The sequence below is a fragment of the Prionailurus viverrinus genome, chromosome A3 (assembly GCF_022837055.1).
Source record: "Prionailurus viverrinus isolate Anna chromosome A3, UM_Priviv_1.0, whole genome shotgun sequence".
Lineage (NCBI taxonomy): Eukaryota > Metazoa > Chordata > Mammalia > Carnivora > Felidae > Prionailurus > Prionailurus viverrinus.
Window position 1 is genome coordinate 113,749,433 of NC_062563.1, and position 26,270 is coordinate 113,775,702.

Consider the following 26,270-nt stretch of genomic DNA (forward strand, 5'->3'; position numbering starts at 1 on the left):
GATCTCATGGTTTGTGAGTTCAAGCCCCACATCAGGCTCTGTGCTGACAGTGCAGAGCCTGCTTGGGATTCTCTCTCTCTCTCCCCGTCCCCTGCTCATGCTCTCTCTCTCTCTCTCTCTCTTTCAAAATAAATAAATAAACTTAAAAAAAAATAAAAAATAAAGGTATCCCTGTTCTCCTCTGACACTAATTTTCTGTTTCAGGATAGCTGCATTAAAACATAACAAAATTAAAACTTACTGATCTTTGTCCAGGACACAGAAGGAATCCAAAAAGGGAAAATTGGCAGCTATACTTTCAAAGTCCTCTTGGGAGATGTACCCATCATGGTCATGGTCATAGTTTCTAAACACAGACTGCAAAGCAAATACAAATATTTACTGAATAACTGGGTATGAGTCAGGCTCTGAACTTGTTATTGGGAAAGCAGTGATAGCTAGTATATTTTTCTATCAAGGAGCTTGGAATCCAGTGGGAAATAATGAAATCAAGAAGCCTTTATGGTATAACAAGATAAGTGCAATGCTGAGGATAAAAATAGGCTGCTGTGGGGGAATTTTAAGGGAGATTTTAAAAGGTTTCCTGGAGGGGCACCTGGGTGGCTCAGTTGCTTAAGCGTCCAACTTTGGCTTGGGTCAAAATCTCACGGTTCCTGAGTTTGAGCCCCACATTGGGTTCACTGCTGTCAGCCTTTCAGTGAAGAGTCCACTTTGGATCTTCTGTCCCCCTCTCTCTGCCCCTCCCTTACCTTCACTCTCCCAAAAATAAATAAATATTAAAAAGAAAACATTTCCTGGAGAAAGTGAGGTCTAAACTGAGACCTCAGTTTTGGTAAGAGTTAAGTTTGGTGAACTCACAAATGCCAAAACCAAAACAATAGACGATGAAACTTTAAAATGTTAAATTATCTAAAAAAAATTCAAGTATACTTTTTTCTTTGAGAGAAAGGGAGGGAGGGAGGGAGAGAGAGAAAGAGAGAGAGAGAGAGACAGAGACAGAGACAGAGACAGAGAGAGAGAGAGAGAGAATGAGCAGGGGAGGGGGAGAGGGAGATGGAGAGAACATTAAGCAGGCTCCAGGAAGAGGGGTTCTATCTCGCCATTATGAGATCATGACTTGAGCCAAAATCAAGAGCCAGACACTTAACTGACTGAGCCACCCAGGTTCTCCTAAAAAATTCAAATATACTTTTAACACAATTACAATCAGAATTCCAGTGGCAATTTGTTTTAAGTGAATAAATTGATTCTAAAGTTCAAATTAAACATGTTGAGAATAGCCTAATATTGTTTAAGATAAGAAGAAATGAGAGAGAACGTGCCCCATCAGAAATCAAATTTTCTACAAAGCTACATGAATCAAAACAACATGGTACTACAACTTACTATAGAGAGCAGAGTCCAGAAATAGATCTATGTATATATAGGCATTTAGAGTATCAAAAAGTACCTTCTCAAATCCACAGAGAAATTAAAGATTATCCAATAAGTGCTGTTGAATTAAGTGGCTAATAATCTTACAAAATCAATTGCCCAAAACTAAATTCTAGATGCATTAAATATTTTAATGTCAAAAATAAAGCTATAGGGATGCCTGGGTGGTTAAGCATCCGACTTCAACCCAGGTCATGGTCTCATAGTTCATGAGTTTGAGCCCTGCTTTGGGCTCTGTGCTGACAGCTCAGAGCCTGGAGCCTGCTTCAGATTCTGTGTCTCCCTCTCTCTCTGCCCCTCCCCCCTCATGCTCTGTCTCCCTCTCAAAAATAAACATTAAAACAATTTTAATAATAAGAAAGCTGTAAAAGTATGAAAGATAAATAGATAAAAATAATTTTTATGTTTTGTAATCTCTGAGTGGGAAAGGCCTTCCTTAACATTACATCAAAGTCAGAAGCTGTAAACAATTTAAAAAATTTTTATTTTACAGAGAGAGAGAGAGAGAGAGAGAGCCTGAGCAGGGGAGAGGGGCAAAGGGAGAGAGAGAGAGAGAGAGAGAAAGCCTGAGCAGGGGAGAGGGGCAAAGGGAGAGAGAGAGAATGAGAGAGAGAGAGAGAGAGAGAGAGAATCTCAAGCAAGCTCCATACTCAGCACAGAACCCAATGCAGACTTGATCAAATAATCCTGGGATCATGACCTGAGCCAAAATTGAGTCAGATGCTTAACCAACTGAGTCACACAGGTGCCCCTACAAAAATATTTTATTACGTAAAATGCAAAATAATTGAATCAAAAAACTCAGCTGACAAATGTAAAGATAAATGTCATAGAAGATTATTTGCAATATACCTGAGAGCAAAGACAGAAAAGGAAAACAGGAGGAGACCTGTTGCAGCTCAGGAGAGCTCAGGAGAAAAGGAGACCACCAAAGTAAAATTACACATGGCCAATACATTCATGGGAAATGCTCGATTCTGCTAGTAATTACAGAAACACAAACAAAACTTTTTTAAGCCTCTCAGATTGGAAAACATTAAAATAATGGGTAATTTCCTAGGGAATGAGAAAATAGGCACTCTCATATTAGTTGATGAAGTAAATAGCCACAATCTTTCTGGAAGACAGTCAGTGCTTACTCTCTGACCCAGTAATTCCACTGATGGGAATCGGTTCTAGGCAAATAATTGAACAATGCTGCTCAAAGACATACGTGGGTGTATGTGTTTATGGGGGAATAAAGTCATACAAGATAGTTTACAAATTATCAGTGGTTCCCCTTCGAGAGCAGAATTCCCAAGGCCTAAAAGTAAAACTTGTATTCTCCGTATTTTATGAAAAGCTTGCATATTTACAATGATCCTGACTTTCTTTATAATTGAAAAATAAAAGGATTTTTCCATTGCCCTCTGCTAAATTGGGTTTTCCAAAAGGTTTGTTAAGTTCTCCCCAGAAGCAGATGTATGCAAACGGATTATAATGAATCTTTCTCCCTTTTCCCAATGCTTTCTCTCTATTCTATTTGATCCATATTGTCCTATGTTGCAAGCTGCTTCAGGGGTACTTTGGGAGATGAACAAAGTATAAATTAACAGATTATTTAAAAACATGACTGCTTAGAACCCATTGTAAGTTTATTTATAGAAAACTGAATTGTACAAAATCACAAAATATACAGTCTTTTTGTAAGTCCCAATACCAATACTTACCTACAATCAAAGTTGCTTAAAATTAACTACTTGTACCTACTTTTATAATCTAATATCCATATTTCTATCCATATTAAGGGTACAATTCTTTTTGTAGAATAAAATTTAATGTGGAAATGCATAATAAAATCCAATCATTCATTTGATTGAACCAACAGTAGGCAATTTATCCAAATTGGACCAACCTTCCACCATAAAATTGGAACTGGAGAGAAAATAAGAGAGAAGGTAAAAGGGAAGAGAGAGAGAGAGAGAGAGAGAGGAAGGGGGAGAGGGAGATACAGACTCCCCTTGTGTAGGAAAGAAAGTCTGTCTGCAGATAATGGAATGAGCATTCAGAGAAAAGCAGAGAAGAGAGTGGAAAAGAAAATAGTTGTGTCTTTTCATTTCCCAGTTCTAGACCTTCCTGAGCTGCAACTCTTGGAGCTGGATTCCTTCCCCACCTTCCCTGGCTCCAAGCTGGGTCTGTTACACAACATCAACACAAGGCCTCCACTGAATCTTATGGCCTTCTCAGACCCTTTCCTCACCCTTTCTGAACTTTCCTTGCTGCCTCACATGCTGCGTAGTAGTTTTCTTCCAATGCATCATGGTTTCCTTGATGATCCAAGATGTAGAAAATTCTTTCTTTTTCTTTAGGTTTGTGTGTGTGTGTGTGTGTGTGTGTGTGTGTGTGTGTGTTTAAAGAAGGCTTCACACCCAGCATGAAGCTCAATGCAGGCCCTAATCTCATGACCCTGAGAACAAGATCTGAGCTGAGATCAAGAGTTGGATGTTTAATCGACTAAGCCACCCAAGCACCCCCTCTTTTTCTTTAAACATCCACCCCCCAGCAAAAAGCTTATTTTATCCCAAAGATATGATTCTATTGTATCATACCAATCCATTAAAGCAGATGTTTAATCAGATGTCATAGTTTTTATTGCCAAATCTGTTTCCATTTTCTCCACAATGGTCCTTCTACTCTTCTTTCTATATGAAAACTCTGATAGACACTTTCCCATAATTAAGTAATGTTTCTGACCTAAATGGTTCTGTGCAGGTGTGTCACAGACCTCAATATAAACAGCAAGAGAAACTATGCATCCTACAGGATCTTTTCTCACCTTCAGGTAATCAATTTATTGGGCATTTTATTGGGACCCATATAGGTTTTCAATGAGTCGATTCTAATCCCCAAACAGTCCCTCAAATTGCAGGGGCAATGATGGAGGCATCAAATGCTGGTGAAAGAAAGTTGGAAGTAGCTGAGGGTATTTGGGTAAATGAGAACAGAATGACAGGAAGGGGAAAAGGGCAATTCTGGGGGAATCTCCCCCATAAGCCAATGCCAGGTAGAGCTCAGTGTCTGCTAAATTGATCCTACCTGCCAGAGGGCTGTTTTCATTGACTTCAGTTGATTCTTGGGCAACTGTAGAATATTCTGGGAAGAGAAAAGGGCCTTCTAGTGCTAACTCTCTACTCTCTCTCAATCACTTACCTCAACTAATTTCCTTATGTGCTTGTTGATGACTGTGGGGTCTGGCTTTGGCATCACTCCTGATGCCCACTCCAGGGGCACCACAGGCTTGGTGGGTGTTGTCGGGGAGGTAGGCTGCTGACAGGGGGGAAAAACACACTTTTCAACTTTATCTTAGACCTTAAGTAATCAGGGGACACTGAGAAAGACATACACATTTTTATGTTAATAATACAGTAAAAACTTACATATGTATCACTTAAATGTTCTGAAAACAAACATCTTTTGTCAATAGAATCTAATCTATAACTAAATACATATTTGGAGAGTGTATTTTGTTTAGCAGTAGTCTAGATTCCATTTTTTTAAGTGGGAAAAAGATACTGTTCTCTCATCCCACTCAAAAATTCTATCCAAGTTCCCCAAATATTACTAAAACATCCTTAAAACATATACAATAATCCATACAGCTTTTTGTATAATGCAAAATATATAAAACACCTGTTATCTAGTTCTTTAATACCTGGTGTTGATAATAAACTAGTAGATGTTTGCAGTAAATGGGCCCATGTGAATGGCCAAGTTTATGTTCTCATGCTGGCATCTCTTTCAATATGCTTAATCGCTTCTCACTATTTGGCTAATTACATCTTTCTAGCCTCTTTTGTGAACTTGCTTCCTCCATCTGTTTTCCCACTTTCCTGCAAGACATTTTCACTAAATAATGTGGCCAAGATGGTAGCAATAATGCATAACGTGTTTACACAACACAGAGGCAAAACACAATCCTATCGGGAGACAAGCCAAGAGTGCAATGTACTTTATTCCTCTCCCCAGGACCTTCATTAAATGTAAATATTTTTGCTGGTGCATGCATGCAAATCTGTTTTAACAGGTGTTTATTTGATACTAAATTGGGGACAAACATGTTTGCAAGAGTGACTGTACTAGATTTAAACCTTTTGCAATGTTTTGAGGTGGGTGTTGCTGGTATCCTTTGGGCTACCAACAGGACCAGAAAGTACTTGCCATCTGGATATGATCACCAACACATAGGCTCACTCACACATCATGACTCTTTCTATCAAGCTTTTCATTTTGTTCATCTGATGAAGGATAAAGCCACGGTTCCCAAACTGTATAACGAGGTGTCCATCCAGAACACTGCAGTGGACTCTCAGGGATACCAAAAGATATTTCAAACTCCCAAGGGAAATACAGCAGTAATCAGTATTTGTTAGAACCATGTAAACTACCAGCTTGAAATAGTTTACAGTTCACCCATTAGATCATGCTGTATTTCTTTCAATGGTATCAAATATTTTCAAAGCAAAAAAAAAAAAAAAATCAATGTGGAACAAGAAAAAAGGTAGCCATATTCAATCTGATGACAAAATTTAAGATATTGTTTCATGCCCAGCAGGCACACACATCCATTAGTAAGTAATTGTGGTTTTTAAAGAATTAAAATATTTTTTTATTTTTTTAATGTTTATTTATTCTTGAGACAGTGAGGAAGAGACAGAGTACAAGAAGGGGAGGGGCAGAGAGAGACACATACACACAGAATCTGAAGCGGGCCCCAGGCTCTGAGCTGTCAGCACAGAGCCCAATGCGGGGCTCCAACTCACAAACTATGAGATTATGACCTGAGCCAAAGTCAGCCACTTAACTGACTGAGCCACCCAGGTGCCCCTAAAATATTATTTTGATTTCAACATATGTGTATTGTTTTTTAAAGTGGGTTCTAAGTCATTAGAACATTAATATATATTAAGCTGTTTGGACCTAACTATTCTATACGTGGAATTGTGAGGTATTTCTTTTGACATAGAGGTCGAGTGAAAAAACTGAGACACCAAATAAAACACAAAGAACCAGTGAGACACGAGCGTGCCCTGTGAAGAGAAAAAGGTTCATGGTGGGACTTTGGTGAGGTCCACCAGCACCAATGGTAAGCACACTGAAGTTACAGGCTCTTGGTACCATCATCCTGACAGGAGCTTGTTCTCCAGTGGCAGCATGTGTCAAACCTAAGCGCAAAACAGGGTGACAAGCCACTTAAGATAAGAGACAGTAAGGGATTGGGAAATGTCTTTTCATAGATTCATAGGATTTTAGCACTTGGAAAGGACTTTGAAAGATTCTGCTTTACAAAAGATAAAAAGATTTTTCTGTGTTTGATGGAAACATCTTCTGAAATTGGCCAAAATCTATCCTGAAAACAAATGTAAAAGGCACAACTCAGGAAAGTGTACCTTGTTCTTACCATGTTCCCATATAAGAGGTGGCAGGAAAAGGACAGGCAACCTCACGCAGTAGAAAAGCCTAGGCATTGGGGCACTTGGGTGTCTCAGTCAGTTAGGCGTCCAACTCTTGATTTTGGCTCAGGTCATGATCTTACAGTTCATGAGATTGAACTCCACGTTGGGCTCTGCACTGACAGTGTGGACCCTGCTTGGGATTCTCTGTCTCACTCTCTCTCTCTCTGCCCCTCCCCAACTTGTGCACACGCGTACGCTCTCTCTCTCTCTCTCTCTCTTTCAAAATAAATAGATACACATTTAAAAGAAAAAAGCACAGGTGTTGAAGACAGACAGGCCTGAAGCCACAACCCAGTTCTCCCACCTACTGGCTATTAGTGCTCTGTGTGAGACACCTATGCTCATCAGACTCAGTTTCCTTAACAGAGTTAATGAGATAACATGGATATGATGCCCCACCAGGTGCCCAAACCAACTGGTAGCAATTAAAGTGCCCTGTTCCAGGTAAAGGAAGGTGTGGGCAGGTGGAAATGCCATGGGCACACACATAGCTTGCCACACCATGCTCAGCCTCTTCACAACAAAGCAAAGGAATGAGGAGCTCACAAGTTGCTTTTTTCCAGTAACTTTACCTTTCTCTCTAGCTCTTACTCATGCTAACTTTGCAGAGGCTAGCCTTCATGCCTCCATTTACCTCTGCTGTATCTTCCCACATGGGTCTGTTCTTCAGTTTCCCCAGGAGATGGGCCTCTGGTAGGGGAGCTGAAAATGCTGATGGAGCCACCACACTCACAACTTTAAGAACAGACGTTACCAGGTCAACTAACTCAGACTCAAGTGCACACCCTCCCTGTACCAGAGAACAGCCCTGCCTCTTTGGGGCTGATGCTGCAGAGTCAGAATACAGGGACAGATTGAAGGTCCAAGTCACTGGCAACATCCCAAGAGTTCAACTGGTAAGGAGGTAAGTCATGAGACCTTTATCAGAAACCTGATCTGAGGATACGAGTCCAAGAGGCAAGTACAGACATGTTTTCCTTGAACATGCAAACCTCATCCTTGCTGCAAATTTCAAATTTACCCAGGTATTCTTTTATGAGTGCAAAACAGATCTAAGATACAGTCCGCTCACTAAAACTAATAATCAGTGTACATTCAGTAATGCAATTTCCTCAGTCTTACCATAAAATGTTTCTTTGCTAAGAGTTAGCCATTAATTGAGACACTATCTAATGTGATACTGAAATTCTGAGTTGAGTCGATCATTAGCAGAGAAATTTGTGAATTATGATCAGGGTATTTAAAATTGATTAAACTTCATATTATGCTGAATGGGATTTTATGTTGAAGAATCTAAAACACTGTTTCACATTAAGATGCATTCTCTTTTGTTGAGGGGGAGGACCTATAGGTAGGCAGGCTCTCAGAGGAGACACAACACATAGATGATAACAAGAAAACAGAGTAATTGGAAATAATGGTCTTCTTTGTTAGCCTCTGATGAAGAAATCATACTCACACTGTCAGAGCTAAGCTGTTCCACTGGCAAAATGGAATACAGATTTTTTTAATTCTTCAGTCTTCAGATCACAAAGCATCACTGTAATAGCCAATTACTGTAAATGACAATCAATGGTGTTTGGCACTGATCCTTAGAAAAAATCCACCTACCGATTTAGAATTTCTAGGCTCCAGCACCAGTGACAATTTGTAAATATCATCTTCTGTGTGATAGAGGTCCAGAGAGAGCTACAACAAATTAGAAAGGATAAATGATGATGTTGGATCACATTTACTTATTTATTTACATTGCTGAAATATTTTCAAACCAAATGTTGAAGCTCAGTGTCTAATAATGTGAGAGAATGCAGAACATTAAAAAGATAGCATGCAGAGGCAGAACATGAAATTTTAAAACCAAACACTTTAGCATGGTCATCAGCATCCTATGTGCTATATCAGATGTGTTTATATCAACAAAAGGCAACATATTTGAGCTATTAAGTAAGATGCCCCCACTCTCAATGCTACAGGAATTGCTCAGAGAGGCAGCATATAAAGCATGAAGGAAGGTTCTGGAGTCAGTTGGGCCTGAGTTCAAGTCCTAAGCCTGCCACTGGTTAGCCTGGCACCTTGAGCCAGTTATATCTTCTCTGACACTCATTTGTCACATCTGTAAAATGGAAATTATCATAAAAATCCCTACTGAATTGAATTTTGATCAAGATCAAATGGAATACTTCATGTGAAGTACTACACACAAAACCTGGTACACAGTAAAATGCCAAGAAATGTTATTTGGGGTTGTTGATGTTACTATTATTATGACAGCTGTTACTACTAATATTATTATTATGTGGGGGGGGGGCGGTGGTGGGAAGGGAGGTCACTGAAAACAGAAATGATCAGGACAGAGTCACAGAGGACCTTGTGAACTAGGACCTAACTGGGACTATTCGGACAGAGAAAGAAGGAGAGAAAGATCAGGACAGGCAGGGACAACAACTTAGACCAAGATTGGAGTGCATGAATGAAATCAGTAAAAACTAAAATGCATGGTCCCATTCATCTAAAATAGAAGGCATGAGACTTAAAATCAGCCTGGATGAGTCTCACCCACACCCTTTAATGTTAAGATACCATATAAATCATGCCATTTCATCAGCAGTGAACATAACCAGGTGCCCTGTCCTTTCTTCGACCATTGGGGATAAAAAATTCTATTTAACATATTGGGCCTAAAAATAAAAACTTAATGTGTATGGGTGTAGAGTGAGGGAGAAGCACAAGAAGGATGAAGTGGGAGAAAACTCAGAGGCAAAAGATGTCTTTCAAGGATTTATCTTGCTTTCATTTTTTTTTTTTTTGAGAGAGAGAGAGAGAGAGAGAGAGAGAGGCAGGTGAGGGAGAGAAAGGATCTTAAGCAGACTCTGACGCGGAGCTCCATTTCATGAACCATGAGATCATGACCTGAGCTGAGCTCAAGAGTTGGACACTTCACCAACTGAGCTACCCAGACGACCCTACAACATTTAAATTAAGGATAGCACACATCAGGTCATATACTGCTTTATCTAGACTTTGTCACCTAAAGATTTTTTCTAAACATAATGAAATTGACTTGACTATAAAACTGCCCCATCATCATTTCAGATCTTGAAAATCCTACCCACAAAGAACAGACACTATATTCATCTTCCATTAAACAGTCATACCTACCTTCAGGGAGGAGAGGAACCATCCCCTAGTGCCTTTACAAACAAATGCCTTTACAAGGCAGCTCATTATATAAAAGAATGAAGTGAAATGCATGAAAAAGATCTTTTGGTAGAAACACTGGTATAACAATGTCTTATTTGCCAAAACCGTCTTCGCAGATGTAATTACTTTGGGACCTTTCCTCTGAGCTCAACAATAATAAAAATGTGTGATAAGTAGAATGTGACACTGGATCTCTGGGTTAGGGAGGTGACAGGGAGACGTGGGGTCCCTGATGAATGGGAGACAGCCACTGCTCAGGTACAGCCAATTTTTGTCAGCTTGACAATTGACATATCTTCTCATTTGTCAAGAGAAGCCAGAAATCTGGAGTTTTACATGAAATATCTCAATTTTTAAATCCTGGCAACCAACATAAAATTTTTATGATTCTGTGTAGGCCAAATAAAACACATCTTGCCAATGGCAGTTGCCTGCTATTTTATAAATTCCACGATGGAAAACTCTACCAGTTTCTAAGCCTCACAGAAGCAGGCAGTGCATCCATTGCCATCTTTTCTGCCTCTATAATCCCAGCCACAGTTTGCTGCCTTGCATTGTGAACATTCCATAGGGAGAAAATCAAGTCACTGTTTCCTTCTGGATTCCTTGTTATCAGGAGTTGATCTGGACTTCGATGAGGATGCCCCAGTCCTACTGATTCGGCCTTTAATAATGAATGGCAGTGGCGCCTGCTGGAAAAGGGATGACAACAGTGCCAGAACAACTGACCAGAAATCCAAATAAACCACACACTGAGTAGGGGAGATGCTCTCTCGAAAGACACAGAACATCCGTGGTAGTTTCATATATCAGATGGACAGATACCAGATCCTATAAGATGGAAATGTCTTCTCCAAATGTTTGCCCTTAATTTATTAGTGGTGATTTGATCCTGAGCAAGTTATTAGCCTTTGTGGGACTCAGTCTTTTGGTCTTTAAAATGGGAGGCATAAATAATAGCTCTTTCCCAGGACTTCTGTGAAGATTAAATGAGCTAACATGCATTCAGTGGGGTTTGTGTAGCGGGCCATAGAGATGGGCATTGCATGGTTGGCTTCCAGTCAAATGCCACTGTGCTCATCAGTGAATGTATTACTCCTGCCATCTTCTGCTTTCCCAGCCATGATCCTACCTACATGCATTCTATCATCTCCTCTGGATTTTACAGCCCTGTGCAGAGCAACATGTTTTACTTCCTCCACAATTTTTTTTAAATAATTAGAGGCAACTTGTCAATGGAATCTCAAGAATGCTTGCTTGTATCTAACATATTTTGAGCTTGGAGAATGGTCTGAATCACTGTTTCATGTTGCTGCATTTACACCCAAGCCTATCAGCAAAGATGGTTGTGGATTTAGTCTGCACATTAAGACCTATGTCGCCCTGACTAGAGAACTGTAAAATAAAACACACTTGGTCATCAAACTATCTTATTGACCATTTTTGCAATTCTTCGTCTTCTTCTTCTTCTTCTTTTTTTTGAAACTGTAAAAATACAGGGGGCTTTCCAGTTATTTGCATATACTCAGAATGGTAAAAGTAACTGATATATCTAAAAATACTATGAAAAGAATCAGATGATTTCGTATACCATAAAGTAAGAAGCATCAGCTTTTAAAGTTTCTGGTTCCAGGATTAGGATCACAGTGGAAAATGCCTTCTCTAGATTGTCCCTGAAAAGAGAAACAATCCAAAATCCACGTGTTTAGTGCTGGGGTCTCCCTTCCTTCATGTGCCCAGGGCTGTTCAGGGGCTAAATTTACAATGATAAAAATGGCACACAGAGTCTCTGACTCATAGATTTTGTTCTGTAATTAATTCCTTCTTTAGCCACCCATGAAGAGGGAAGGAGAGATTACTTAATTTTTACAGATGCAAAATAAAATATATATAAAATAAACAAAATAGATGTAAAATAAATCAAACAGAGTAAATGCCCATCACTGAGAGACAGAGAGAGAGAGAGAGAGAGAGAGAGAGAGAGAGAGAGAGAGATACCCCCACCCCAATCGGGGATTCAGAAGTTCTCCCTTTGCAAGCCTTTTGTCCTTTAGAAATCTGTTTCTTCCTTTGTAAAATACAAAGGGACAGGGGTGATGTTACAATCTCTGCCATTCCCAGGCTCCCTCACAGGGTGTCTGTGTATATGAAATATATGTGAAAATGCTATGAAAAATGCAATCAGTTATTACAGAAAGTCCCAAGGTTGCTATGCAGCCTACCACATGGAGCAGACATTCCGTAATTGCTGATTTATTTAAGAGCTCTCATTTTCCATCTTTCAGGGCTCTCAATCATGTATTGGCTTTCTCACCTGGAGCCATGTTTAGAGGCAAATAATCACTTCAGGTAAAAACCTGACCTAGAATCTTGGGGAAAAGTGAATGGAGAAATGCTGCACTTATGGATGACCTCACAGCTTCTGTCAGTCAAATGGTTCTAATCCTAACACGTATCTGCTTCATGAGATGGCCACTGGGCTCTAGTGAACACCTGATGGCAATCTCCTTTATCTGCATTGAAGAGATTAATCTGCTTGTGGCCAGGAAGAATGAATGTATATTCCTGGGCAATGAACCTTCTTGTTGGTTGTAGGGAAGGAGGGGTCTTGGCTTTAAATAGAAACTGCCTTGATCGATGTCCATATGTGGGACTGTGCTATCTGAGGAGCCACTGGGCTGGAACCACAGTATCAGATTGACACCAGGCTCCTTATTCTCAAGGGGCCACCAGTCCTTGTATCTAGAATCACAGAAGTTTAGAGCTGGAAGAGATCTCACAAATGAGCACAAAATCCCTTATGAAAAGACCAAGGGCAGGTCTAGCTAACAAGGAGACAAAACTAAGTAACTGCACACACAGAGCTAAAAGCTTGATCTCCTGCCCAGGATTCTTGCCACTGTACTACACTAGATAACATTGTTGTCCTAAATACAGTGCTTGGTGGCTTCTATATTTTCTTTTAATACCCGAGAGGGGGTGGGGCGGGGATTGATTGTGTTGTCATCCTTTTTCTTTTTTCTTTCCTTCCCAGGCAGAAAAAAATAAATATTTCTTAGCCTTTATTTCTAGGGTTTAAATTTTCCATTTGCACCCAAAAATTTCATTCAAAATCTTTTGATACTTCTCTAAATATCTGTCATTATGTTGCTTCATTCATAACTCAAAATTAATTCCCCTACTCCATCATCATCTTTTGTCGGGATGAGAAAATGCCCAAGCGTAGGCACCTGCTCTATGACACTCTCCTCCACGTAGTGAAGGTAGCCTGGACACAAACAGGTGGAACTTCAGCTGGTCTGCAGACATCACCTGTGCCTGTGGCTTTGCTGTCTGATTGGGGCTGCAACTCTGGTCACTTATTCGTGGAAACAGATTTACATGGCAAATGGTTCATAAATGCAGGTGCCTGGATTATTGAGAGGGTTTTTCCCCCCCAGTAGAGAATGTCTGTGTGTTTACTGTTTGTCATACAAACTCAGTCCCAAGAGATTTGTGTTTCTGTGTGTCGGCCACTTCTGCTTTATGCTAAGGTACAGCTGGTATTACTCCATGCACTTCAGGGGTTCTATGCCTTGGTAAACAATCATGTGTTCTAGGAACAGTGTGTGAGAAGGTCTAGGAACCGCTCCTATGCCAGTGCAGTGGTCCCAGAGGATTTAGGCCCTCAGAGCTTCAGAAGGAAATTATTTTCATTTTCCATGGCCACGAATGGAAAAGAGTCAATTCAGTATTGCAGTCAAGTGTCTGAAGCTTCCGTATTATAAACCCAAACAGGGAAGTTGCTTCTCCATTTGTTAAACAAGGGTGAAAGAATTTGGTTATGCCTCTTCCCCCTGACAAGGCAGCCATCAATGGGGTAGGTTCTCTCCCATACACCTGTTGTGTCTAAAAGCGCCGGGACCTAGAGATCAGCCACGAATGACAAAAAATATGAATGCTAGTTGAATTTCATCTGTCTGACCCACAACATTCCTAAACACAGCATTCAGTTCATCTGTTGAGCTCCTACATATGCCAGGTATCATGAGAGGCAGTGGGGATATGGGATATATATGGCAGGTAAACAGGAAAAAAAAAATCTAATACAAAATGATACCTCCCTATGGTTAAGAAAGTATAAAGGTCAAGAGCCACACATGAAGCAGACACTTACTGCTCTGGAGAGGAACAGAGAATGCTCCAGAAAGACAGAAGGTTTTGAATTTGAGCTAGTCACAGGGGTGGATAGGGAAGGGATTTTCCAAGAAAGTGCAAAGCCCAGGAAGCAGAAGGCAGCAGTTCGTGGTGGAAAGCCCAGTGTTCCTCAAAGGCAAGTGTGATGTGGCATCAGGTGATGACAACCCAGGATACATAGACAACAAGTCTAGAAGGGCCTCAAAGGCCAGGCTGGCAAGGGGAGGGTGGCAGTGGGGACAGGGAGATCATGGAGGAGGACCAGGTATTATCCCAGGCTTCAGCTATGCTGTGTGGGAGGGCAAAGGGAAATGGATGAGGTGAGGCCACGTAGAAGGTGGTGATGAGCTAGACTGGTGTGACGAAGGAGAGTGAGGGGCTGAGGGCGGAGGGCCTCTCCAAGAGCTCTAGGAGCAGAGCTATAGGGGTGGTACCTAGGCTCCTCAGGACAAAGGAAAATTTCTCTGCCCCGTGATTATAGTCTCAGCTCATGCCGGATATGGGGCTGGGCTCCCCTCCCCTCACCCACCCTTTCAGATCCTGCCCCATCTACCAGCCCTGCATGCAACCTGGTGAATGACCTTCAAGGACTTTCCCGCATCCCCTGGGAAGTGAGAAGAGCTCTCAGCACAAACTCCTGTCCCCTCAACTCACCGTGAGCAGGTTGATCAAATCCATGTTGGGTTCTAAGTGGTGGGAGGCATTCTGCAGAGACACCAGTTCGCTGAGGGTAACGGAGAGCTGGTGCATTTTTACAATGTTAACTTTGTTGTCCTCCATCCAGTCTGGGAAAATGACATGGACTGCTATCAAGTCTTTCAAGTGGACGCCAAGGATGGGAATCTTGAAGCCCTCGCAGTCGGCAAAGGCCTTGCGGTAATTGCAGTAATTGCCGTTGGAGGAGACCAGCTCTGTCATTTCGTTCCAGTTCTGGAACAGATGGAAAAGTAGGATTTTCAAACAGTCTTCCCTCCTACCCACCCCCAGGCCCTGCTGTGTGTGGCTAGGAAATTCCTCAGCCACTGAGAGAAGTATCAATTGCACGAACACTGATGCAGGGAAATTATTAACCTAGAAAAAGAAAATTAGAAAAATGTCCTGGGCCTGGCTATATGAGCTAGACAGTGTGTTCTATTCTACTGCAAAACAGAAACTGCCCGCACCTCTGCCTACCTACTAGGGCTGGTAGGATGTTAAAAAGCATCAATCATCTAGAAGTATTTGGCAATTCATGGAAATACTACAGTCCACAAACATAAGCATGTATTGTATTAAAATACAGTATGTATTAAAATACAGTTGTTGTTCTAAGAAAGTTGCATTCAAGATATTACTTAAAGGTTAACCTGGAATGGGATGGGGTAGGAAAAGCCACACCGAGGTATGAGATAGCTGTGGTTTGGGACTCTGCCACTAACTAGACAGGTGACCTTTGGCAAGTAACTTCATTTTGAGGGGCCTCAGTTTCCTTTTTTGTAAGAAAGAAGATTTCAAATAATTTTTGAAGATCCACTGGTGGTTCCAAGCCTCTAAGAGCCTCCACTGAATTCTGACTCATCACAATGTGTAAAATGTGTTTTGCTCTTTACTTGAAATTCAGTACGAAGCTCAAGGAAAATAAGACACTTACATAATGAACCCCAGTATGCTTAGAACGAGTGACATGTTTTAGGTCAGAGAGCAACACTTCTTGGCTTACAACCTCCTGTTTACCGCTGGTTGCCTAAGAGCAACCAGACCTTCCTCAATTTTGATCAGTCTACAACTTTCTGAAAGCAGCCCTGTGACTCAGACGGAACTGTCTCCATTCCTAGGCCCAAGTTTGGGTTCTGATTTACCGTCATTATAATTCCATCCCTCTTGTTTGTGATTGGTTCAAGAACACAGAGGTAAGCCAATCGGCACATTATATTCTTCTAGCAATTGTTATTGGTCCAGGGGTGAAAATGTGACCTGAGATGGTCCAATCTGCCTAAAAACAACGTCTTTCATTCCATGGGGGCAGGGCTGAAGGCGGAAGTTTTCCCTGTCTCCAACTTGCAGACAGCCCAATCAGGAGAAAGGCCGGTCTAAGGAAACAAATAACTGATACTGAAAGGTAGGCAGAACTACTGACCCGGAGCTCTAATCAGATTATGCCTGGAGTTGGCCCTGCTTTTTGTACTTCCAGGTATGTGAGATGACCCATTGCCTTACTGTCTAAGCAATTTCAAGATTTTTTAAAACTTATAGCTGAAAGTGTCCTTACTGATACAGCACACTACATGCTTACAAAGAAATCTTTTCCTAAAGATGAAATGTTCTTTTTCACTGACAAAGGAAAAATATTATTATTGTGGTCTGGAAACAAATATGGCAGAAAAAGCTCAGTTTAAAAAGACAAAGATCATTGTTTTTTTTAAATATATATATATGTATATATATATATATATTTTTTTTTTTTTTTTCCTGAGAACCCAGCTATAAATCTGAGGGATTTCTAGACAAGGTCAACATCTCTCTCTTCCTTTGTATCTGTCCACTGTGTTTAACACAGTGCTATGAATAGAGCAGGTGTTCATTGACTTGATTTGAGGAGGGTAGGGTAGGAATGATTTGTCTTATTTGCCTTGTACGCCCTGTGTGTGTCACAGTGCATATCACATAGTTAGCACCAAGTGCATATTTGTGGAGTACTCACAACTGCAATATGTTAATGGTATTCTTGTTGGGACACTTGGTATTCTTAAAGGCCTTCTTATTGGGACACTTGCCACCACTTCCAACCTGTTTTTGTCAGTGGTGTGCCTATTCCCTTCCTATTTAATTCCCCATGTGTAACCAACCATTGTCTAGGAAGAGAACTTTCCCCTTCTGATAGGAGCATCCTATCCCTAAACAATTTACAAATGACTTTTGTACTCAGGATTGGAATTTAATCCACCATACCTTTGTAACTTCTGAAGAAAGGTGAGAATGGGTCTCCTTGAGGCGTGAGATAGAACTATGACTAAGGCCTCCTACCACTGCCATCAGAGTGTTAAAATTTTTGAGCTGAAGGAGCTTCTGCAATAAAAAAAAATTACCATCAATACTTTGTAAGAATTTTTCAACTATTCCAGCCTCTCTGAAGTACAGGTGAATGCACTATTTTAATAACAAGGATCTAGGACAAATAATATCAATTTAACATGAAGCACAAATGCAATCCACCAGAAAAATATATCCATCATTTTACAGAAAGCGTTACAACGAATGCTTCCAAGTATTGCCAATTAAAGGCAGTCTTCGTGCATGAGAGAAGTATGATGTTCACCACCAGATATTACGAATACTTTAATTGTCCTTTATGGTGTGAACCCCAAATTTCTTTGATGACTTTTCTCTAGAGGGAACAAACATCTAATCCTTTAAGAACCCCAGGCTAATGCCCAGACATACATACCTTGGCAACATTGATAAACTTTGTAATGACTTCTGCCCTTTGCTGGGGGGTTGGTTTGCTAAGAACCATCAACTGGACCCACTTAGAGATTCCATTAAATAAAGCAATAGATCTCTCCAAGGTTGGGTTATTCTCCAGGCAGCCATGGATGACATAGCTTTGGTAATCAGTGAACTAGTAAAGGAAGATTCAGAGACTCTGAATTATAATGGAGTCTTTGTAAAATCAGAAATTAGAACGTTGTGTGGAAGATGTGAGATGCTGTTTCATGACAACATAATGATTTCTTTCATTTCACATTTATGATGGTATCTTACACATTTGAATATACACATACCCTTAACATATTATTTTGCTGTGTTTCACTCCGCCATACACAGATACATGCTTACACATCACAGTGTTGGACAGGGAAGGGAGGGACAAGAGTCTAAGTCACATTCCAGTGAATCTCAAATTTGCTGGATCATAAGATCCACCTGAGATATTTGCATTATAACATATTGGTTTCTGGGGACACTTCAGACCTAAAGGATCAATATCTCCAAAGGAAGAACCCAAGAGTCTTCATTTTTCACCCACTACTTGTGATTCCAACAGCCAGGCAAGTCTGAGATACAATGGCATACATTAAAGAAAAGGAAATGAATACAAATATAATGATTTCAAGTCAGAATAATTTTGTACAGTGTTTTAAGAAAAAAGAAGAAGAAAACAATAATTGAAGTAAGGCAGCTCCTTAGCAAAACAGACACCTTTTGGGGGAGTCAGCATGGATGCCACCAAATACATGTGAGCCTTCTATCATGTAAACAATGCAGGGGGTTCCCTCTCATGGCCTGCCAGGAAAGGATCATTAAGGTCCTCTCCAAGTAGGATTATTTTGTAAAAAGAATCAGTCTTTCAAAAATCCATACTTCTAACCTCATGTTCTTCTTTGCAAGTAATAATGTAATTAATTTTCTGGCACCTTGGAAAAGAAAGAGGAGTGATTGCCCCAGAGCTTGGTGAGACAAAGCCTGATCGTGAGCCATTAAGGAAATAGTCTCACAACAAGTAAATAGAGAGTAGGTGGCTAGGAAGAGACCACAGTCAAGAGGAAGAGAAAGGAGGTGGAGAAGGAACACTATTAAGACGGAGTAGGAAAGAAAAGTTTAATTCCAGCTCTCTATATCTGGAAATAAACAACCTGATGTGAGAGTCTCATCAAAGCCTACAATTCTTATTCTCAACCTATGCCCGTAATTAGGCATTTATACAAATCCCAACCTAAATAAATATGTCTTCCCTCAAATGGAGGGCCTAGCAAAACATGTTCACTTGGGAGAAGTCAATGGAGCTAAATAAACCTTGAATGGTTAAATCTCCACTGAGTATTTAGAAAATCATGCTTTAATCGTATGAAAGGAGACATTGAAAATAGTGACAGATATATAGCTCCTAAGCCATAAAATAAAGGCAGGATAATATTTATCTTTGGTTAAAAGGGATTGTTCCTGTGAATTAAGGGCACTTTTCCAGTGGAGCACAATGACAGAGGCTGCCAATATGAAAATGCAGCTCTTGGGAAAGTTGGCATGGTGGTTGTTATCCTTGGAAGAATAAATGTCAGTTTCTTACTGAGATCCTTCTAAAAGATTTATGCTCCAGAAAAGTGAGGTGCTCAGCCAATTCAATGGGCTCCAGATGGTCAAACAGCAGACAGGCTTTTCCCTTCTTGGATACTTTTTTCCTCTGTGTGACTCTTCTCATCCAGTCATAGGAAGGACTATAAAAGAAACAGTGAGTCTGGTCAATGTGCTGAAAGGCCATTTCACTCAATGGAAGTTATTAACCTACTGACTCTGTAACTCTTGGCCTGCTTCCAGGAGCTTGTGCAAAATACACGCCCTGTCCTTCATATTTGAAGAGAAAACCACTGACCCACTGCCAATAGAACATAAACTTTGAGTTGTTTTTCCAGACAGGGTGGGTTTGCACCGATCCATCAGGAATTTCTTACTTGCTCTTTCTTGTGACCAGTAAGGTTTGGATCACAGGGGAGAGGTCAGGGTTAGGTATATAAATTTGGCAGATTATCAATATATATGATGGTGATTGAAGGCACATGAAAACCACCTGAAGTTGGGTTCTTACACTTCAGCAACATATGGATTATCTGAAAAATTCATTATAAAGACAGAGGACTGACCTCACTGCCAGAGATTCTGATTTACTAGGAATGAACCTGAATAATCTGTATTTTTAACAACATCCCTAATGATTCCTGGATCATGCACTGTTGATCAAGACTCTTAAAGAAGTATTCTAGGAAAATGGACCAGAGTATGAATGCCCAGGACACAAAAACATATATTTGCAAGATGGATAACCATACTTAGGGCCATTGCATAGTTTTCTCTGTACAAAGTTAACTAGTAGGTATAAAATGCAAATCTAATTAGCACTGAGTTCCTAGTAAATGAGCTAACCAGTTCATGGCAAAACAATGGTCAACATTTGTAAAGCCTCAGGCTGATCTCAGAAGCACATAGCACACGGCTTCTCAAACTTGAATGTGCACATGAATCAGCTAGTGCTCTCTTATTAAAATGCAGTTTCCAATTCAGCAGGTTTAGGGTGGGGCCTGAGATTCTGAATTTCTACTGAGCTCCCATGTGATGCCAGTGCTACTGATCTACAGGCCACACTATGAGTGGCAAGGACTTAGGAGACAGGAATTAGACTTAGTAATTAAGTACTCAGCATCTATTACATGCCAAATGCTATCTTACTATGCATTTATTGTATGCTCATAGTAGCCCCATGACCAAGGTACTATCCCCATTTTATACATAAAGAAATTGAGGCTTGGAAAGATGAACTATGTCCAGTGGGGCTGTGCTTATTTTGCAGCAAGACTTTCTTCACAAGAGCACACCTTGATTCTGAAATAGTACGGACTGAGGTCAAGTGGGACCATCACTATTCCATCCCCTCATCATGACTCATCATGTTTGAAAGAAGCTTGTGCCACTCTTACATGCTGGATATGTCGATGAGGCTGATGTGTTTTTCATACCCTAGTTGGCTAGCTACTTCTCGGAATTCTTCAGTCATACGGATCAAACCAAGGTCCAAATTAAACTCTGCAGGAAACTTGAGAATCCAGTACCTGAAAGGCATCAAATATTTTTGACGATGAGAAGATTTCAAGCTAGACCTTTACGGAAATTATTGTATCATTTTACAGATTACATTTCACCATAAACCCAGGACCATACCCCAAATTAGCAATCTCCTATTCCCCTCCGCATGATACCAGCTCTCATTTTTCCCTCCTTCAATCAAGAACCCAAGTCTACCACTCCCTCTCTGAGTCTCTCTTTCTGACCCTAAGTCCTGAGTGTCTCTACTCTCATCTAAGTGCAGGAAACTCTTCTCCCAGTTCATGGAAACTACATGGGAAAGTATATGGTGGGGAAATAGAAAAGAAATGAATTTACTCTTTCCAACAGCTAGTTTCATTCCCTAATCACATTTGCTATGGCTTGACCTCTAAAAGAAAGATAAATTCAACTCCCAGGAACAGAGGAGAGCCAATTTAATCAAAATCAGTAAAAGAGGGATCGGAGTCCATTCTATTGCCAAACTAGATCTGCTGCTTGGGGAGAAAGAAATTATCAACAATTCCAGAACCATAAAGTAGAAGACAAATTACATGTATAAGTATATTTACCTCATGAAGTAGCAGATCTTTAACCGAAATTCATCACAGTTTTCTCCACTGGCATCTCGATACGTACATTAGTTAAAGAAAAAAATCCTTGTACCTTGTTTCCTTTGCCCACACCTGCAGCTGTTTGACCAATTTAGATGAATTCCTAATAAGAAGGCCATACCAGGGACATGTGAGTTATATGGATGTTCAAATGGGGAGACAACAAGCTCTGATGATATCAGCACTGAATAATTGTAACCTATGCACTATTACACCCCCATATTGAGTCCTGGAGACTCTCAGACTACACTGAGGACCGGGATATTGCTCGCTTTCAAGAACCTCTGCTCAGGGTAAATATCCCCTCACCCTCTCCAATATTCCCTTCTATCCTGAGGCTGTAGGAAGGATGGAGGGGAAAAGTAGAAAGTGGAGGAAGCTTGCAATGAGCCAATGGAAGCCCACATGGCCCTAATACTTGACAGACCCTCTGCCTATCAGGCTCCTACCCCGTAAGGCTTCCCAGTCATGTGGAGGTCCCTGGGGCTGGAAGCAGGCTGATAATAAACATTAGATCTCCAGGAATAAAACCTCCTTATACATGTGAGGCTATTTTGTCATTTTGTGTCATTTGGCTTTCAATCACCTTTTGGGACTGCACTGTGTACAACAGTGGTAGATTGCTAAAAGCTCTTACTAGAATGGTGTTTCTGGGTCTTTTTGTTTGTTTCTTTGCTTGCTTTTGTATCAGAAGGAAATCTGAAATTAATATCAACCAACCAATTGCAATAAACCTGTTAGAATGTTCTTTGTGTCTTGTCAACAAGGGAAAATGTGAAAACTTAGGTGGTATGTGTGCCTGATTTGTGCCTTATTTTGGTTGGCATTTCCATATGTCTAAACCATATCCTCTGTGTCCATCATTTTGCCATCCTAAAAGGAATAAATTAGGTCTTAAATAAGTGTTGACTATTCTTTCATTATACTAACAGCAGAAATGTTTAAGACAAATTAGAAACATTCAGCCTAAGCTTCCGTTTCATTGTATATCTAGTGATTATTTTCAAGTACAGCCAAAACACCCAGATGGATAGTCAACTCTTTGGTCCATCACGCAGATGCCTTGTGTAGACATCTATGTATATATATATATATATATATATATATCCACAAAACAGCTGGATAACTGACTGAAGACTGTTTATTCATCTTAATTTACCAGCTTTTGTTAGACACTCTACTAAATACAGAACTTGATTTATGATTGTAAAAATTATGCAGTAGTTGAAAGGATATATGCAGAGAAGTTTTTCTGCCAATTCAGTGGAAGATAAATACCATCGGTGCATCAGTAGAACTATTCTTGGCAAATAACTATTGTTCAGCTCTCCATTGTCATCTGTTAAAAAAATAAAATAAAGTGAGGGGTGAGGAGACAACAGTATTACTCTTTTTCTAATATCAGTAGAGAAACATTAGTGTCAAAACGTCTCATAGACCCAATTATTGTTTGGGTCTTCCTTGCAAGTTGAGTGAATAGGTTGGTCTCACCCTCCCTCTGGTGTTAGATTGCCAGATTTAGCAAATAGAAATACAGAACACTTAGTTAATCTCAATTAAGGTAAACCAAAAATAGATTTTTTAGCATAAGTATATCCAATGCATTATTTAGGATGTACTTACACTAAAAATGTACCTTATATGAAATTCAAATTTAACTGATCATCCCATATTTTATCTGGCCACCCTACTCTGGTCTAACACTTCCTATAATAATAAATTAAAAAAAACAATTAAAAAACAACCCCTTTGTGATTCTATTTGTGCAAAGAATATCCTGAAATGCTGAAGTGGATACATAAACAACATAAAAAGCATGTAGCTTAGTAGAAGGTACAAGTCATATAAACAAATATAGAATGCAGCAGATTGTGCTACCCATGCTTGTCTGAGACAAAAGACTGAGGAATAACCATAGCCCCATATACCAAGTACCATAAGAAAGTCCCAAAGGGCTGTGGGAGGAATCAATCCACACTGCTGACAGCGGGGATTAGGAATGGTAATATGAACACCTGAAATGGCAACTGAGATGGTCCCTGAGGCAAATTTTAGTGAAGGAGTGTAATAAAGGCGTAGGCATAGAAAGATGCAAGGATGTCCCAGAAACATTAAGTGGACCATGTGGCTGGCATATTAGCTGTGGGAAGTAAAGTGAAGAAAATGCAGAGAGGGCAGTGATCTTGGGGGAGACAGATTGGTGTCAATCAAAAAGGACTCAAATCCAGAGGTGGAGATTGAATTCTGTTTCACAGCAACACTTGCACGTGAAAAGGGGGATGTCAGAGCATCAAGATACGTAAAAGGGAGAAAACCCTCATACCAAACATCTCAATGCAAGTGCTCAGCAGTTCGTCTAGTGTTGCTGCTTTTCCAAGTCCACTTGACCCCATGGTTATTAAGCCGTTGTCAAAAAACTAGATACATTTTCAGCAATAGGTAGACCATCTCCATAATCATGCAACTTGGTAACGTTTGTGCTAGTACTGGTGTCTGTCCTTAGTTATACTCCAAGACTCTAAAGAAACAAGAAAAGAAAGTTATTAGAGTTCAGACCTCATTATAGCATTACTTTCCTACCGAAAAAGATAATGACTTCCATTGACTGCATCTTTCGACCAGAAAAGTATCAAAGTGACAGAGATAATATGTCAACCACCATGATGGCAAAATGCCTGCTGACCTGTTCCTTCGCCTGCAGGTGCCCCAGGACCACAGAAATGTTCTGTTAAATACCAGCCCAATTTGCAGCCGACATTGTCTTGATACAATATCTTAACTTTCTTCATATTCTTTTTTTTAAGTTTTTATTTATTTTGAGAGAGAGACCGTGTGCATGATCAGGGGAGGGGCAGAGAGAGAGGGGGGAAGAGAGAATCCCAAGGAGGTTCTGCGCCATCAGCATAGAGCCTGATGCAGGGCTTGAACTCACAAACTGTGAAATGATGACCTGAGCCAAAACCAAGAGTCAGACACTTAACTGACTGAGCCACCCAGGTGCCCCAACTTTCTTCATATTCTTAAGAGATAAGAGAGACATTCAAGAATATTATAGATGTTACTTGGTTTAATATTATTATAAGTATATAGAAGGAGGTAAATTTTTTAAAATGTTTATTTTATTTTGAGAGAGAGAAAGAGAAAGAGAGAGAGAGAGCATGCACATGAGTAGGGGAGGGGCACAGAAAGAGGGAGAGACAGAATCACAAGCAAGATCTGAGTTGTCAGCAGAGCCTGATGTGGGGCTCGCTCTCATGAACTGTGAGATCAGGACCTGAGCCACAAATCAAGAGACAGAGGCTTAAGTGACTGAGCTACCCAGGTACCCCAAAGGAGGTAAATTGTAAAGTGCAAATATATTTGTGAGAATTATCCTCAATGATCATATAAACATTCAACAATTGATTTAAAAAGTCTTATTTGCATGATTTCTCTAATAGTGACATTAGTACTAGTGGGAATAGTAATAAAAGTATTAACAATAATCTGTTGAACATCCACATTATAGATCAATCACCATACCACTTTCTAGATATTATCCAACTTGACCTTCATAATAATACTGTTATGACCAACAAAATAATATTTCATAACAATGCTTCATAAAAATAGTAATTATTATTCCCAATTTACAGATGAGGTCATGGGATTTGCAGAGATTCAGCAACTGGTCTAAAACTACACAATTATTAAGGCCTAGAATCAGGACTCCATTGTAAAATGAAGCTTTTAGTTTCCTTTTTCCCCTTTCATTGTTCTCCCAAGTATGGATATCATACATTGTCATGATTTTGCCCCCTAATCCAGTATGAGGAATATCACTCCTCCACACCATATCAGAAAGTTGACATAGCCAAATGATCTGTCACATAGGTAGAAAAAATGTGGGGATGACAGCTTTCTCATTTTACATCACTGTCATAGGGGAAATGGGATTGGAAACCACCTCTGAGAGTTCCTTATACTGAAAGCATTGCTGTTGGAGGCACCTCATTTTATTTCAGAGTCCTTGACGCGAGCTCCATATAGGGCTTAGAGAAGGTAAGAGCTCATCGTGATGTAAGACAGTTATCCACTTTGGGCAGTTTAATAGGTTAATGTGCCCACTGGGAATTAATCTCTTAAACTGTTTGAAGTCAGTGTCTTTTCTACTTTTGAAATTTATTTATTTAACAGGCAATCATCAAGCACCTGACAGATGCCAGGCACTGGGCTAAGCATTGAGGCTGCCGAGACGAACAAATCATGGTCCCATCCCTGCCTTCAGTAGGCTCAAAGTCAACTTCAGAAAGCAGACACATAAATGAATAGGGAAAAAAAGCTAACTTCCATGTATATGGTTGTGTTAGTTCAATGGGACCACCAAAGAGTGACATATGAGTGGGTCTGTGCAGTAGGCATATAACTGCAAAGGAAATTTTTTACCATGTATTATTTCTGTGTAAAACCATATTCTTGTGCTGACGGTGCCACATTTAGAGCCTAAAAAGTAGGATTATTTCACATGTGCAGTAAAAATAACAGAAACACGGGATCAATGCTATCCCACTTCTGCTGCTCAAACGATTTGTGAAAGGGAAATATTAAAGATGTCGGGAAGCAATTCTTTTATGTCTCTTAACCAACTTACCTTATTGGTGAGGCCTTTCCTGACCACCCTATTTAAAACAACAAGACCTCTCTCCTCACACCCACCTCCCACTTGGCATGCCCTACCTCACCTCCCGGCTTTATTTTTCTTCATAACACTCGTCCCCATTTGATGTACTATATATTTTACTTG

At 40.2% G+C, this 26,270-nt stretch overlaps 1 protein-coding gene across 7 annotated transcripts in view; it reads right to left on the reverse strand.

The window, feature by feature from the left end:
• Positions 1–26,270, reverse strand: part of RASGRP3 (RAS guanyl releasing protein 3) — a 104,539-nt gene that overhangs the window by 15,024 nt on the left and 63,245 nt on the right. For 6 of the 7 annotated variants that reach the window (XM_047852943.1, XM_047852939.1, XM_047852940.1 and 3 more), the window contains 11 exons: positions 23,811–24,005; positions 22,724–22,826; positions 21,446–21,508; positions 20,750–20,881; positions 19,348–19,495; positions 17,728–17,901; positions 17,232–17,348; positions 14,958–15,233; positions 8,538–8,615; positions 4,624–4,740; positions 242–357 (listed from right to left, as the gene is read on the reverse strand). In XM_047852943.1, the coding sequence (XP_047708899.1) occupies positions 242–357; positions 4,624–4,740; positions 8,538–8,615; positions 14,958–15,233; positions 17,232–17,348; positions 17,728–17,901; positions 19,348–19,495; positions 20,750–20,881; positions 21,446–21,508; positions 22,724–22,826; positions 23,811–23,880 (1,394 nt within the window). In that variant the 5' untranslated portion in view covers positions 23,881–24,005. The remainder of the gene's footprint in view (positions 1–241; positions 358–4,623; positions 4,741–8,537; positions 8,616–14,957; positions 15,234–17,231; positions 17,349–17,727; positions 17,902–19,347; positions 19,496–20,749; positions 20,882–21,445; positions 21,509–22,723; positions 22,827–23,810; positions 24,006–26,270) is intronic. The other variant, XM_047852944.1, reaches the window with a different exon arrangement.